At 41.3% G+C, this 14126-nt stretch overlaps 1 protein-coding gene across 1 annotated transcript; it reads right to left on the bottom strand. All coding sequences in view use genetic code 11, as the record gives it.

Annotated features, from left to right (window-relative positions):
* Positions 1 to 7862: 7862 nt before the first annotated feature.
* On the bottom strand, positions 7863 to 8207 carry EGR_04564 (hypothetical protein; the record flags this gene model as incomplete). The annotated part of the gene is made up of 2 exons (XM_024493813.1): positions 7863 to 7941; positions 8113 to 8207. The coding sequence occupies 2 exons, from the start codon at positions 8205 to 8207 to the stop codon at positions 7863 to 7865; spliced, it is 174 nt and encodes a 57-aa protein (XP_024351741.1).
* Between the last annotated feature and the right edge of the window lie 5919 nt (positions 8208 to 14126).

Here is a 14126-nt window from a genome sequence, read left to right as displayed (position 1 = left end):
ATAATACTAGGTCCAAATATATGTCTTCGACGTACAGCAAAGCTTGGGGTCACTGGTATGGTCCAAAGGCCAGGCCACTCAGTGGAGGTACAATGGCAGAGTCTCTAAGTGGCTCCTTACCAAAACTGGGATTTAAATAACCAACGTATTGCATAGTAACACTCCCCTTTTGATCGTCGTTCCCGGGGCTCTTCTTGGCCAATCTCTCGCCTAGGCCATTACAACGTGGTCCATGCTGCAAACAAAATGCACCGACGAACCACCTAACCACACTAGTCATCGAATTTTCCATGCAACTGAAAAGATATTTGTGCGCAACGTCACTGGTCTCAGTGCGGAGACAAATAACAAATGACAGGATGTAACATGGTCCCGTGTGGATATGTTCTCGTGTTTATTCCCCCCTGACTCTTTGTTCTCATTTCACTGCTGCCTAGTCATATCTGTCCAGCTCGTAGAGAAGCGGTAGTGGTATCACACCCTCACTTAATTGATGTCTTCATACAGGTATGGTGGACAGCCACGCAACGAACTTTTCAGATGGTTCACCGCTAGTGTCGCTTAAATTTTTAATAACTTTCCTGCAGACCACAGGACTGGGGTAGTTGAAGGTTAACGCCATTTTCAGAACTTCTGTTATGGGTCAGCACATATTCCTCCAATCACGGCATATGCCCATCCTCTATCTTGCTAAGGTTTAGCATTCAACAATGGAGATCAGGGTATTTGTCCTTTAGCATTAAATTAGCCTTCGGCTGCCACCAATGTGGAGTCCCGGGACTTGCCTAAAGACAAAAAATGCCGTAGTACTTTGGCAGATATGTACTGCCGACGTACGGAAGGGTTTGGAACGGCCCAGTGGCACAGCCCGGAGGCCAGGTCACATGGCAAAGCTCCTAAGTGACCAAGAGTTAAACAATTAATGTATTTCAGTACAGCTGTTTTGGCTAAACGGTCAAAAGTGGGATAGTTGTGGTGAGGCTCTTGATGAGGGCTTCCTTCATCAGGATGATATGTTGGAGAATAGCCTTGGGTTGCATATCTCAGACCCAAGATCGAGCTGCAAAAACGTTTTGTCTGCCTTTTACGGCTTGGCAATATTATTAGAATCGCCAAATTTACAATGCTGTAAATCTAGCTCCTCAGAGTCATGGGCGGTGAAGTCCTAACCAAGAGAATACTTGCAAGGCAATGTGTTAATATCCCCAGTGGATGGCTCTGAACTTTCAAACCTATATGAGGAAAATGCTAATAAGCCTATTGAAAGTGGTTCATGGCAGAAGCGGATGCTTCAAAGTGACGCAAATTTAACAAATTGGTGAAGAAGTGATGCCATAAAGAATTTTCGGGTACAACTCTTATTACGAGCATGGCATTATTTATTTTGTTAGTTACATCCAATCACAAATCTTTTCAAAATTTAAATGGTTTGTTTTTCTAAAAGATGTGGAACTGAATCGGTAGTTTGACTGCGTGTGGTAAGATCAACCAGAGCAACTAGAGGCGGATTGGCAAACCATAAATAACACCAATTAACGAATGGCAGACGTAGCTGGGATTGCAGATCCTGATCTGTGAAAACTCACATTGAAAGCATTCCATACCTCGTCTTCATGCATCACAGTAACGTGGCTAAGAGTCGCACCCTTTACAATGCGAACTGGAGAGGGGAATGCTGCAGATCGGATGACATTTACCCGGTGAATCTGTGTCGAGTCTTCGTAATTAGCGATTTTAGTCTAAATTTGCGGCCATAATCGAAAAGTAAGCATTTGAGATTGCATCTACCGTTTCGCCTGTAAGCAGGCGCAGTTAAGGTCACACCAGGGGAGCACAGGTTACAAAGGCGCCTCCATGAAAGGGATCCTCGCATAGCATTCACCATTCACTAACTATTGTTCTCAATTTCCGCCATTTGGAACTAACTGATGCAGTCCTCAGCACCTTGAGATAGTCGTAAGTACTTTGGGCAGCTAAATCCCGATTGCATATTCGAAGGGCTTTTACACTTTCGGCGAAAAAAATGTTAGACAAATTCTTGCAAAATATGAACACTCACATCGAAATGAATCCCATGCGATATGCGTCTTCAACTTACACCAAACGCGACTGAATTTAATCCTTGTTGCGCTTTAACTTCCACCCGTCATTCCACTTAACCCCATTACGCTTCCCCATTGAAAGTGTTATAGTATTCGAACGGAATCTATTTTTAACTGTGATAAATGACTTTTAAAAGGTACTAGCACTTGGAGGAAAACAAAAATGTGCTTCTCTGCAGCTTTGGACCTCACATGGATGTCACTTGCTTGACATGTTTTGTGATGGATCACCCCAGTAGCATTTTACTGACTTTATCATGTAGCTTTTACTGGCCGGACAAAATTAAATATTCAGCGAAAATGCGACTCATCTGGGCTATTTATACTTTTACCCATAAATTTGGACCATAAAATACATCGAGGGCGTAGTTGAAAGCTATTCTTAGCCCTACATCACACAATGCTATCTCGAGCTATGCATCTTGGCAATGAGCATGCAGATTGGGATTAGCATACCATATCATGCGATGCTTTCTGAAGCTATTTGATTTTTACCATGAAAGATAGTATAACTTATTTGCCCAAGGTTTGTGTGGTTTCTAAAGCGAACAAACCCTTTCATCCCTTTTACTAACAAACAAATCGGCCTATACATGCTTACACCGCTAGACTGCGAATCGCACGCAGCTTTTTACTAGCTCTGATCATATTTTCCATGCTTACGGTCTCAACATTCTTTTACAACATTCAGTGTCCTCCTCTGTCTTCAAGCTGTCAAATTACCGGGAGAGCATGATGAAAAAAGAAGTTGATAGCATGATTTACATTTCGGGACTTTTAACAGTCAGTCTACTGACAAATAGCCATAACTGTGCGGCAGATTAAGTCCCAGCAAATGCATTCATTTCTTCCGTGCAAGACTTGAATAAGAGGGGATTTTCCACCTCAGGGACAAAATCAGTACACATTGCTTAAATGCGTCTGGACAACTTCTGCACAGAAGCGAATGATCGCTTCTTTGCCACAAACCTGTTCAGGAATTCAAGATACACACCGTGAAATCTTGATGCTCAATTCATTCGTGTAGGGAATGTGTTTGCCGCCTAAAAATGATGCTTTGCTTCCCAGAAACCAAGAAGCTGAGAGTTACCACATTCAGGCAGCAGACATCAATGTACGAACACAACCGGATTGAAGCCTCTCCATCAGCCGGAAAGGGCCCTGAACACGTCCTTTGTGATTTCTCATTCACAGCTATGACAGTGGTAGTCATCGATGCCCATTTCATCTAGCCTCTTCTGTAATTACTCAGCTGCTGGTAGACTGGTGGTGTTGGATGAAAGTAGGGATTAGCAACACACCTCTAATTCAATCAAGGATAGTGTGCATAATAAGGAAATTCTTTTAGCAATTAGTTCTCAAAACCAATGACTCAAAAATCCACATCTAACTAATGTGAAAAGGTTCTCGAAATTTGCTACGTTTCTACAAGCAATGCCTTGAAAACTACGAAAGCGTCTTTCAGGACAAGTAGGAACAGCTCCCTTTAGGGTGACTTCCAAGATCATCACCATTCGAAAGGTATTCTGCATTGACAGCCATCACCGCCCAATTCTTATTTCATGCTTCAGAATATCGCACGGCGATGGTTGTTTTACCTGGCCACTTGTACAAGCAGTTGTGCCCAAAAATGCACAATTATTGATAGGCGGGGCCACTTTCCGCCTTAACTCGCCTAAACTTGGGCAAAACCATCCACTAAAATGGAATTCCTCCCCTGAAAGGCATCTTTAATCTTAAGTAACTTTGTTTAATCGGTCACAAAATCCACACCGCTTATGAGTGGTTTCGATAATGCTGTTTGCACTTCAGCTTTGGATTGTAGTTATTTATAGGGGTTAATGATGCCACTTCTTTCTGTTGAATACTTATTTAACGGACTGCCACTGAAAATCCGAAGATTGGTGTCATGCGTGTAGAGAGCGTTTTAACTCTTAAAAATGAGATCTTAAATTCATAGACAACTTTTATGGCAAAAAATTTCAGATAACAAAAGATGAGATCAAAATTCAACTGAAGCTGATAGCCACGATCACCAGTCAGTATTCCTTGTGACCCCTCCGCAACAACAATTGGCTAACCCGTCTAGACGGTATTTCCTCACAGCGTACGCATACACCACGCGTGGCCTTTTCTCCTCCCTGTTTATTGCGCTGACATTTTGTGGCTCCCTCCACCACTGCTGCACAACCCTTGCCTGAGCCACCTCGTCACGGTGTTTATGAGTCGGCTTTCCTTTGGGTCGCATCACCACAACGCATTATCAGGCGCTTTGATCTCTCCATTAAAAGTAGCTCTCCCACTCCCTTGTAAGTGAAGACATTTCAGATTATCGGATGGCAGGGAACGTTAATATCCATTCTTTAAATAAATTTAGTATGGTAATCCAAGAGGGTCATAAGGCCTGAAAGGTTATACGTTAGTTCTGTTTATAGTGTGAAGAAAACAACACCGGTCTAAAACAATTTCAATCCCTCTACCCAGCTTACTTATAAATTTTCATAGTGAAATGACATTTGTCCAAATTACATCAAGTTTTAAAGGTCCCTTTGCGGTAGCTTGTGATTCGGTCTCCCCAGCGGTAACAGCAGGGACCGCTACCAAATTCCTAGACCTTCTGTCCAGTTTGAATCGGATACTAGCCCCCCAGGTATTGAAACGAGGGAGTACTCGGGGCTGCAGTTTTTTAATGTGCTAATCTCTAGGGCTTTCATATCTGGAAAAACACTTAAGCGTAATATTTTCTGCGCATCTAATTTGTAAAATCGCCTTCCAAAAGTAGTTTGACGTAGGCGCAGAAATTGAATTAAAGATACTAAAATGCTTGAGGATACGCTTACGACTGAACCATGATCGAGAAACGACCGCTTGCGCAAGAGGAAATCTGTGGTTCCTCTTTTTACTCATCTTACTGCACTATCAAACCTCCTGTTGCTCTAGCAATTCCATTTAATTTGTCACAACTTTTCTGCTATTTTTGCCAAATTGCTTACCAGACTTGTAGCCACCATAGCTGTCAAATAGTTGGCCTTGTAACCTATCGATGTTAATGATGTAGATAGTGAAAATGGAGTCGGAAAAGCCATAAAAAGGATAAGGAACTAAGTAGACATAACCAAAATATGTTTGTAAAAAAAACATTTTCTAAAAGATGATGAATCAAAGGAAGTTTGACGCCGGATTTCTTCCAAATGACCTTCATGGGTTGTTAAAGAGAGCATAAACAGATCGCCTCGTCACCATTGCAGTGACCCACTTCGTTAAGAGAGAACTTGTCAGCATCACTTTTTGTTATGAAAGAATCGAAGAGGCTTTGGCAGCGCGTCCGTATCACAATTAGATAGCATAAATCCCGACTCATTGCCAGAGTAACAAATCAGAGCCTTCCAATTATCACTCATATTTATGACAAAAAATTTGCCAAAACAGTTAAGCTTTTGCTAGAGAAAAATTAATTATGAAGGGGTCTTCCAGTTACTTCTCATTTTCAGAACAAAGGCGAGTGATTATAGCGCATCAGTCGTGGCAGGGCAGAGGCCACGGAATGCCGCGGATTGTGCTGAACTAGGCTGCTGCCTCAGGCCTTAAAGCACGCTTACTCACCAAATGCTGGACCGCTTGCGAGAAAAGTAGTTCCCTCTTAGAAGGACTTGTCAGGCGAACCTATGTTTGAATTATTTCCTTAGGCCAGTGTAATGATGGAAGGCAATTATTAAAATCTTCAAATGAAAAAATACCAATTAACCCTTGTCAGGACTCGAGGCCCACCTGGAGACGTTGAGGATGTAGGGAAGAGATGGTGGAATGCTAACAGAAATGGTATGATCGAAAACCTGGGAGTGCTAAAGGGCCTGGGTTCAGGAATCTTTCAGTTACATCAGTAGAGATCTTTGTATTTCTCTTTAATGAAAGGAGGGTATATAAAAGGAAGGAAACTTGATTCCTAGATGTTAAGATTACCAGAAACCTAAGCCTTAGTTAAACATCCTTCGCCAAAATGAAATGAATTCGTTTGCTAGCCTTACTTGTACTGGAACCTCCAATGTTTTGTGAGTTAAATGAAGTGGCAAAATGAAAAAGGCAGCCATAGGAAAACGAGCAGTGGAAAAAGGATGCAGCGTTTTCTTTCAGCATTTCAGTAAATACACCGCACTGCAGTTTTGTTTAACTAGTTTCGTTCAGGAGTGTAAATTAAGATATCACCACTAAAAAATCCTCCTGTACTTAGGAATAAACCCCTAAGTGGAGTCAGCCGAAGCCACTGGGAAGAACTTTTCTGTACTCGGGCTTACAATAACCTTCGGATAGCGGAAATTCTTTGTACAATGGCGAAAAATGCTTCACCAAGGGCGTTTGATTGGTCTTCATCAAACAGTGTGTGTTAATTCTTTATTCCTAAATCAGGACGAGACAGTTCAGTCTCACTACCTATGTAGAGTTCAAGTTATGCTTCCGCGTAACTGTAAAAGCAGGACTTGTAATAACTTTCGAAGGGAAATAACGAAGTTAAGACCATGGAGAAGAGAATTTCCGGTAAGCATTCCTGAGTCAAGTCCAATGTTTATGGCAAAGTGACCAACATCGCCCTTGTCAAAATAAAAATAGCGTGATATGTAAGTTGTTCAATTTTTGGTTTTGGTAACAGATTATTTGAGGGCTCAGCCACTCCATATCCGCCGGGTGGCAAGACCTCCAAATCGTGCCAGTAGCCCCCATCAAGCCCTTTCATACGTCAGCACTACATATTTTGCCCGAGCAATGCGAATTCCTTCGTCATTAGGGAAGCTTTGGGGCTCTACAGTAGTACTTTAAAAGGAGTTCACCAAAGTTCTTTCGGAGATCCTCTTCATTAAACAAGCAAAAGGATGAACTCCACTTTGTCATATTTCTAAAATTACACAAGATTATCTGCTTTTAATATGGTGGGTAAGCAGCTTGTTTAGCATTTGAATATGACATTGCACTTTTGCAGGTTAAAACAAAAAGAATTAGGGACTTTACCCCTCAGTTAGTTCAGTGACAAGTGGCTTATGTGCAGTCAGAAATAGAGTCAACTGTGAGAACAGAAGAATTGTGCCACTTCTTTCACCTATTCATAATTCCACAAAAAAATCGAAGAATTTATATAAACTATACATTAAATGAAATGTACGTTAAGAATGGAGCTAATAAAGTATGTTGAGAATAGAATAAACCTAAAGAATTTTACGTCATGGGCCGTTCCAATCCACTTACCAAAAAAAACAATAAGTTCCAACTTTAAATTTGGCTATAGGATTGAGAGAAAAGTTAGGAAGGAAGGTTTCCCTCAGCAAAGGTAATTGACATTACAGTATGGGAAGAAGAATGTTAAAAGTTTCCAAATCTTTAATTTGACAGCGGTCTTTATTGATTTTATTACAGTCGATATTCGATTTTATCAGGCAAGGGCAAGTGAACACCATTCTGGTGAACTGCAGCCTTAGTGCCTAAACGTCACAGCAAGGAATTATCTTCTGTGGGAGACTAAATCTACGGCGACTTGCTGCAGAGGGAATTAAACAGCATTTTCTTTGCCTAGTCCTCAAATTCTAGTTCTGCCCAATGACCACTGATGGAAAAAGATCAGGTATTGTTAAAAAGGAACCGATTCTAGAGAAATATTGATCAATGCCGCCCCAAAGCAGCTGCTTACATCAGTTTAAGGAAAAACTAGCTGTTTTTCCATGTTTCATCTAGGCACATGTCATTATTAAAAGCAATTGTCGTAGGAGATAGACATCATCCAGTCTTTGGCACTCTCTGACAAACGGTTCGAAGGACGTGACACTCAAATTTGCGACCAGACCGACGGCATTCACTACCAATAACAAAATAGATAGTATTTAATCCAAGTGGGGGGTTCATTGTAGCATCATCGCTTCTGCTTTGCGATGCAACGCGCTTGCCAGGAAAAATCATGACGTCCAAAGCATTGGGGTGACCGTGAGGAGTGCGCTGGGAATCACGTCTTGGTGGCATATTTAACTACCTGGTGTGGCCATTCTTTATGCTTTCGGCCGTAATTCGGATATCCTGATCTTCCTTCCACGTCTGCTGGGGTGACTCGTGGAAGTATGGGGCCATCTCAATGTCCACATTTTCGAAAAGAATATCGCTAAGAGGATAATTAACGCGATTAATTTAAATGGAAAGTGATTACTGTTAGTAAATCCTGATTAAGTTTAGCATTGGTCAACGCTATTTTAGAAACGAAACTTTTTTATCAAAGTCGACTAAACGGATTCGTTTTTGACTAGTGGTTTCGTAAATTTAGCAACACTTGTGTCAGATTTTTGCATTCACAGTAAGAGTATACACAATCGTATTTTTTTAGACAAAATTCGACAGATAAACCTAAAAACGCCAGAGAAAGTGTTGTGTGTGTTGTCAAATTGGCGACATCCCGCTCACTTCTGCGAGGGAAATAAAAAAATGTCGTAATTGGCAGTTAATGAGGCTAAAAGGAGCCTCTGCATGATGAATCGGGGAAAACTCACCGAATTGCAAATAACAATGGCAAAAATGATCATTTTGGTTACAAAAAATATTTTAAATAATATAGGAGGCATTTTTAAAAAGAAAAAGTGGGACTCACGTTAAATGTCAAATAGTTTAAAAAAGCAAAAATTTTGCAAAGCCTCGTTGGTAGGGTGTAAGTGCTACCCATTTGCTCAGGCATCTTCGTTATTGTGCAATGCTTCAGTCGTGTTTTTCGGACTCGCGTTTTCAGTATAGCCAGCATTAGAGGGCTCCGCCGCTTTATTTCTAGCTAAGTGGTAAGTTCTTGGACCTTACCAGTAGTCCCTCAGCCTCTCTGTGCCTCGGCAATGCATATTTTGTCATATTGCTGCGTCTTCTTTCGTCTTCAGGGGCGTCTTGGGGTGCTGCAGCAGTAATTTTAGCGGAGAATCAGACGAAACCTCTTTCAGCGTGGAGTATGGAGGCACTGGAATATGTGCTTCTGTGCCCATTCAGTGGTGGAATGTAGAACATTATCCCATAATACCCGAGCTTCTGAAAGATTTTTTCTCTACTTTCATTTTTAGAATATGATTAGTCAAATCTTCAAAACGCCTTTCCTTTTATTAAACATCTTTATAGCTTCTGCTTGAATCCATGTAGTCAAGTTATCTTTGGAACTTCTAGTAGGTAGCATATTTATTCCCAGTGTTAAAAAATCTACCGTCTGTGAAATGCACACATCAAAGCAAAAAAAAATGCAATTTTAATACCTTCTCTCTATCAACGAACCACCCAGTCACTTTTGCAAGATTTTTTTTACTTTAATGGAAACTGTAGATGGGAGTGCTGCTACAGCTGCTGTAAAATTTAAAAGGCTCTAAACAAAACCGACCACCATATTGGACGCAGAGAAAATGCGGACACTTGGTTAAAAAATATCCCTTTCCTTGCTTTGTGCATTTAAATAAGTGAGTTCATAAGATTGGTGTGATGAGTGACGTCCACTTGCCCTGCAGGGACCCTAGGGCAACAAGACAGGCAGAAAGGTGTACCTCCAGCCTTAAATCTTTTCCTTAATGTTTAGTTGTAGCTCAGTCCTATCGCAGTATTGCACGTAAAAATGTAGATGTCCGCGGGTTTCACGTGTCAAAGTACAGGGAGCTCCATTACCACAAGCTGTTGCATGCGTGAGCAAGCAGTGATGTCCATCCTTCTGATTCACGGCATCAGGACCGGAACAAGCAAGACGTGAACCTAAGCAACAAGCAAAAAGAGGCACTTTTTACCCATAAGGCAATTTGGTTTGGCACAAACGCCCCTCCATTGTGGAAAGTAATAAGACGAGGCTGAAGCAAGTAAAGAAGGCGATTGAACAGGTTATCCGAGTCGTAAGATAGAGATGAAAGGATTAACCGTCTTATATGTGTGTTTAAATGATATACTTTTCTGAATAACAGTGTTAGAAGCACATTCATTTCCTTACGAAGAACACGAATTCGGACAACACTATTTGCTACCCATTTCGCGGAATTGTGAATTTTTTTTGAATAGTCGTAAACAGGACATATTTTACTACTGGTGACTACCTCTCATTTTCCCATTTTTTTCTCTTAAATTTTTCCTCCCGTTTTAACCTTCAGTTACACCCAAGAAAATTAATTTTGACAGGTAAATTGCCGTAAACGCAAAAAATGTTGAAATGACCTTTTTTTAGCATCAACCGTGTCCAGCTGAAATGACAACGAATACCACTCTAAAACGAGTTTGAATATCTGACATTTGGTTTTGACTTTTGTGCGTGAGGGCCAATTTAAACTAACTGGAAACACCGGCTTCAATTTTGTTTTTTCTTTTTAGCTTAAAAATTCACCTTTTAAAACACATTAGGAGAAAAAATACGATCCATATTTCAACATATCCGAGGTCATAATCGAGGAGAGGCCAAACACCCCAAGATAAGTATTTGTGCCACTTTTAATGCATTTTCCAGGCCAGAAGAACCCGCTGCCTGAAAGTGTCGCCTGTATTCTTTGTGGTGTTAATTTGACGGCGGCAAAGAACAGCGCATTTTCCAATGACGATTGCAGTGGTTTCTGTGATACCTGTCCCCAGTCGGAGTAATTTTTTGCAAAAAACTCTGCCACCGGGACCCTATCTTCACCACTAATCAGGATAAATATAGGGACCATATTAAATCTAGTTTTCCTTTAAATTCATTTTTTTAAGTGGAAAGCCTCAGGTAGTACGAAGTGTTCCCTGAAAAGGCACCTAGATGTTGTTTAATAACTGCCCCGGCGGATTTAAATGGCTGAAAAACAAATATTCATGCACACCACGCATCCATTAACTCTTTGTTTAAATTAAAACGAGTGATTAATTGCATATTGGGGCGTCATAACTACAATTTTGAGAATTTGGGATTAATTTAGGCACTATTTGTGATACAGTAACAAAACAGTATCCGCTAAAGTTACAAGCCCAACTGCATGACTCTTAGGACTCCAAAGAATCGGCAATCATTTAGGCAACACGACCTTTCACGAAGGCCATTTCCGTCAACAGTCCAACTGTCCTTCTGCATATTTACGTATCAACTCTAACTAGAATTATGCATCTGATAACACCTTTGGGCATCACATTAGTGGTAGCTGCCGGTGATCCATTTCGGAAGAGTGACGATCCTGATTTTGGTACCTGGCTCCCAAGCATTCAAGCCACGGAGGAGAACACTAAGTGTCAACAGCCGAGTCTTTGAGGACAATAAAGGGACCCACCTCAGCTTTTAGCATTCTAACTAGGAGGAGTTGAGGAGAGAGTAGAAGTGAACGAGTTGAACAAGTGTCATGGAGCAAACCACCATCATTTGTCCGATTTGTGACTCTATGACTTTCTTCTTCCTTCCGAAAACCTGAAAGTAATTTCTAGGCATCCAGGAAGTATTGAGTACTGAATATAGGCACATAAAGCTACTTTAGGGTATGGATTTTATAAAATGGTTCGTCTCTTAGACAATTGTGCCTATAAATAGCCACCAGCCTATGAATTTCGCCTGCTGTATGGCTTTGATCTGCCCTTATCTGCGAAGTCCCATAGTGCAGCTTACAAAGAGTGTACGACTCTGTTGCCATCGAAACATACGAGATCAAATGGGTATCCACCTCGGTAGAAGGACAATAAATAACCCCCTTTACCGCCTCTACAGTGGATGTGGAGCACTGGACCACTTTGTGGCGACCGAAACTTAAAAGTGGTTATGGCTAGCGCTGCGGACAATGGCCGAATGAAGAGAGGTGAGTGGCTACGCAATGGAATGGCATTTGGGACTCGTCGATTTACATATTTCAGGAGATTAAGACCGACGGGAAAGAGAAGATCATTTGTTTCAACAAGACCACTCTAGCTCGTCCAACTTTAATACCTTGGAATGCTTGCTTTACCAACAAGCCCATCCACAACACTGAAACTTTGTTGGAGTCTGAATTTAGAAACTTTATTACCCATATGGATGGAGCCTTTTTACTCAGATACTCAAGCTACATTCTAACATGGTAGAAAGGCTTCTACAAAGCACTTCCAGCTACCTAATCAAGTAGATAAAATTCGTGATTGGCACGAGTGGACCCAGACAAACACATTTTGGGTTGTCTGTAATACGTTTCAATGTGAAATGGAAGAGCTTTTAGTTCCCGAAAATGCCCATCCTAAAAGTAGAAGGCAAAATTTGTGTGATGTAGCTGCATCTTTTTCATTCTGCTGTGGGCGAGATGCTTTTCCATCCATTTTTTCGCCGCGCAAGTCTTGCCACCACGTGACACGGGCTGCTTCCAGTCGGCAGTTTTGTTTCACTTCATCTCCAAGTGATAATCGCCACGTGTTTGTCTTAAGTTGGCCAGGATTCTAAGCTCCCTCGTTCATAGTGCCCATCCCACTTTCAAGTTAGAAATTTTTTATGAGGCCTTTGACTCCCCAGACTGCAAATTAGTCGCAATGAATGCAAAAAGCGGACTGCGAGAGCCATTTTAAGATCAGTTGTAATAGGAGAGGATGAAATGCATTAAGCCATGTCATTGTTTTATAAAATACTGATTTTCAGGTACGGACACGGAGAGCTACGTATTGCGGTCCCAATCAGAAGACCCATAACACGGGCCTCATCAGTCTCAGCTTAGGGCATGACATTTGCATCGTTAAAACACACGGGTGTCCCCTTGACCTTGAGGACGAGGTTCTATGCTAATGAAGTACAGGCCAGGCAAGAGAGAAGATGCAGGCCAGTAGGGTGTGAATGGCTTTAGAATGTTGGGAGGGAGGTACGAAAAGAGAGAATTCAAAGGACCAACTCAGAGACTTCCTGTACGTCAAAAGGGAACATGGTCTATAGTTGTAAACATCCTCAGTTAAATGGCATGTTTTCGTAGTCACTTTGTGAGCCAAGTGGAAAACGGACTTTGTCGGATTTGATTTAATACCACCTACCTCTATGCTACCAGGTAGGAGTGGAAGACACGTGACACTTTTGATTGAGCTGACAAATAAACAGCGAAAAATGGGAAGTGGGAAATTCGGCACTGAGCCATTAATAGAAAAAGTTTGCAATAATTCTCAGTGAAAGCTGTCGCTGTTTATTTACAGAAGGCAAATAGTGTTAGCCACCTATTTCACAAATAATCCAGGAGTTAGTCTCTGCACCTGGCACTACCAAGGCCACTGAAAGGTCATTGCATGACATGTGTGGTCTTATCAAAAGGTAAAACAGATCGTCTGTTTTTGTGGGGCAATAACAGTAAATGTGACTCAACCAATAAACCGGGATATAGTGAGGCCTCGCAAAGGAGCTGAAATTGCAAGATCGTCAGTTCGCTGTCTTGATGGCATGACCTCCTAGCTATGCCCATTGCCTCGCTGGCCATTTCTGTAAGTTGCTGTGGTATGCTTTATCGGAGCATAGGGAAACCCTCAGGACATCATCTTATTGAAACATTAAAGCCACGTAATTAGTAAATTCTGCGGTGAAGTTTGACGATGTTTTCTTAAAACTTTTTAAAAGAAAAAACTTATTAGAGTGAAAAAGGGGGAGACAATGACTTCTGTGCAACAGGCGAGTTTTTTTGAGCGTGTCTTTAAGGATAAGTGAAGAAGACCTGGATTTACTTAATTTTGAAAACCAATTTCTTGGAAAAACCAAGATTGTGATTATTTCATCTCGCAAGCAATATTAATAAAAAGTGACTTTGAATAAGGTTTGAAATTGAAGTTGATACGTTGATATGCCCCTCCTTCGCTGAATGAAGGGAAGGACGGATTTATGACTTGTGGCACATTTCGTGAACTCGCATTTTCTCCTGTGTTGATGGAACAGTCTTAAGGCGCCAACCGAGTCATTTGCCTTTGCTGTAACCTCTTTTATCGGGAAAATAAAGCGCGAGGTGACTCACGTCGTTTCAAAGACGAGTAAGCAAATGAACAAATAAATATGCAAGTTGGTGTAAAATAAAGATGACAAAGTTGACGAGAAGCGACCAGTGGATTGTACTGTAGTCT

Source organism: Echinococcus granulosus (assembly GCF_000524195.1).
Source record: "Echinococcus granulosus chromosome Unknown EG_S00029, whole genome shotgun sequence".
Taxonomy (NCBI): Eukaryota; Metazoa; Platyhelminthes; class Cestoda; order Cyclophyllidea; family Taeniidae; genus Echinococcus; species Echinococcus granulosus.
The sequence above is the reverse complement of the archived record's forward strand: the minus strand, read 5'-3'. Positions and strand labels throughout refer to the sequence as shown.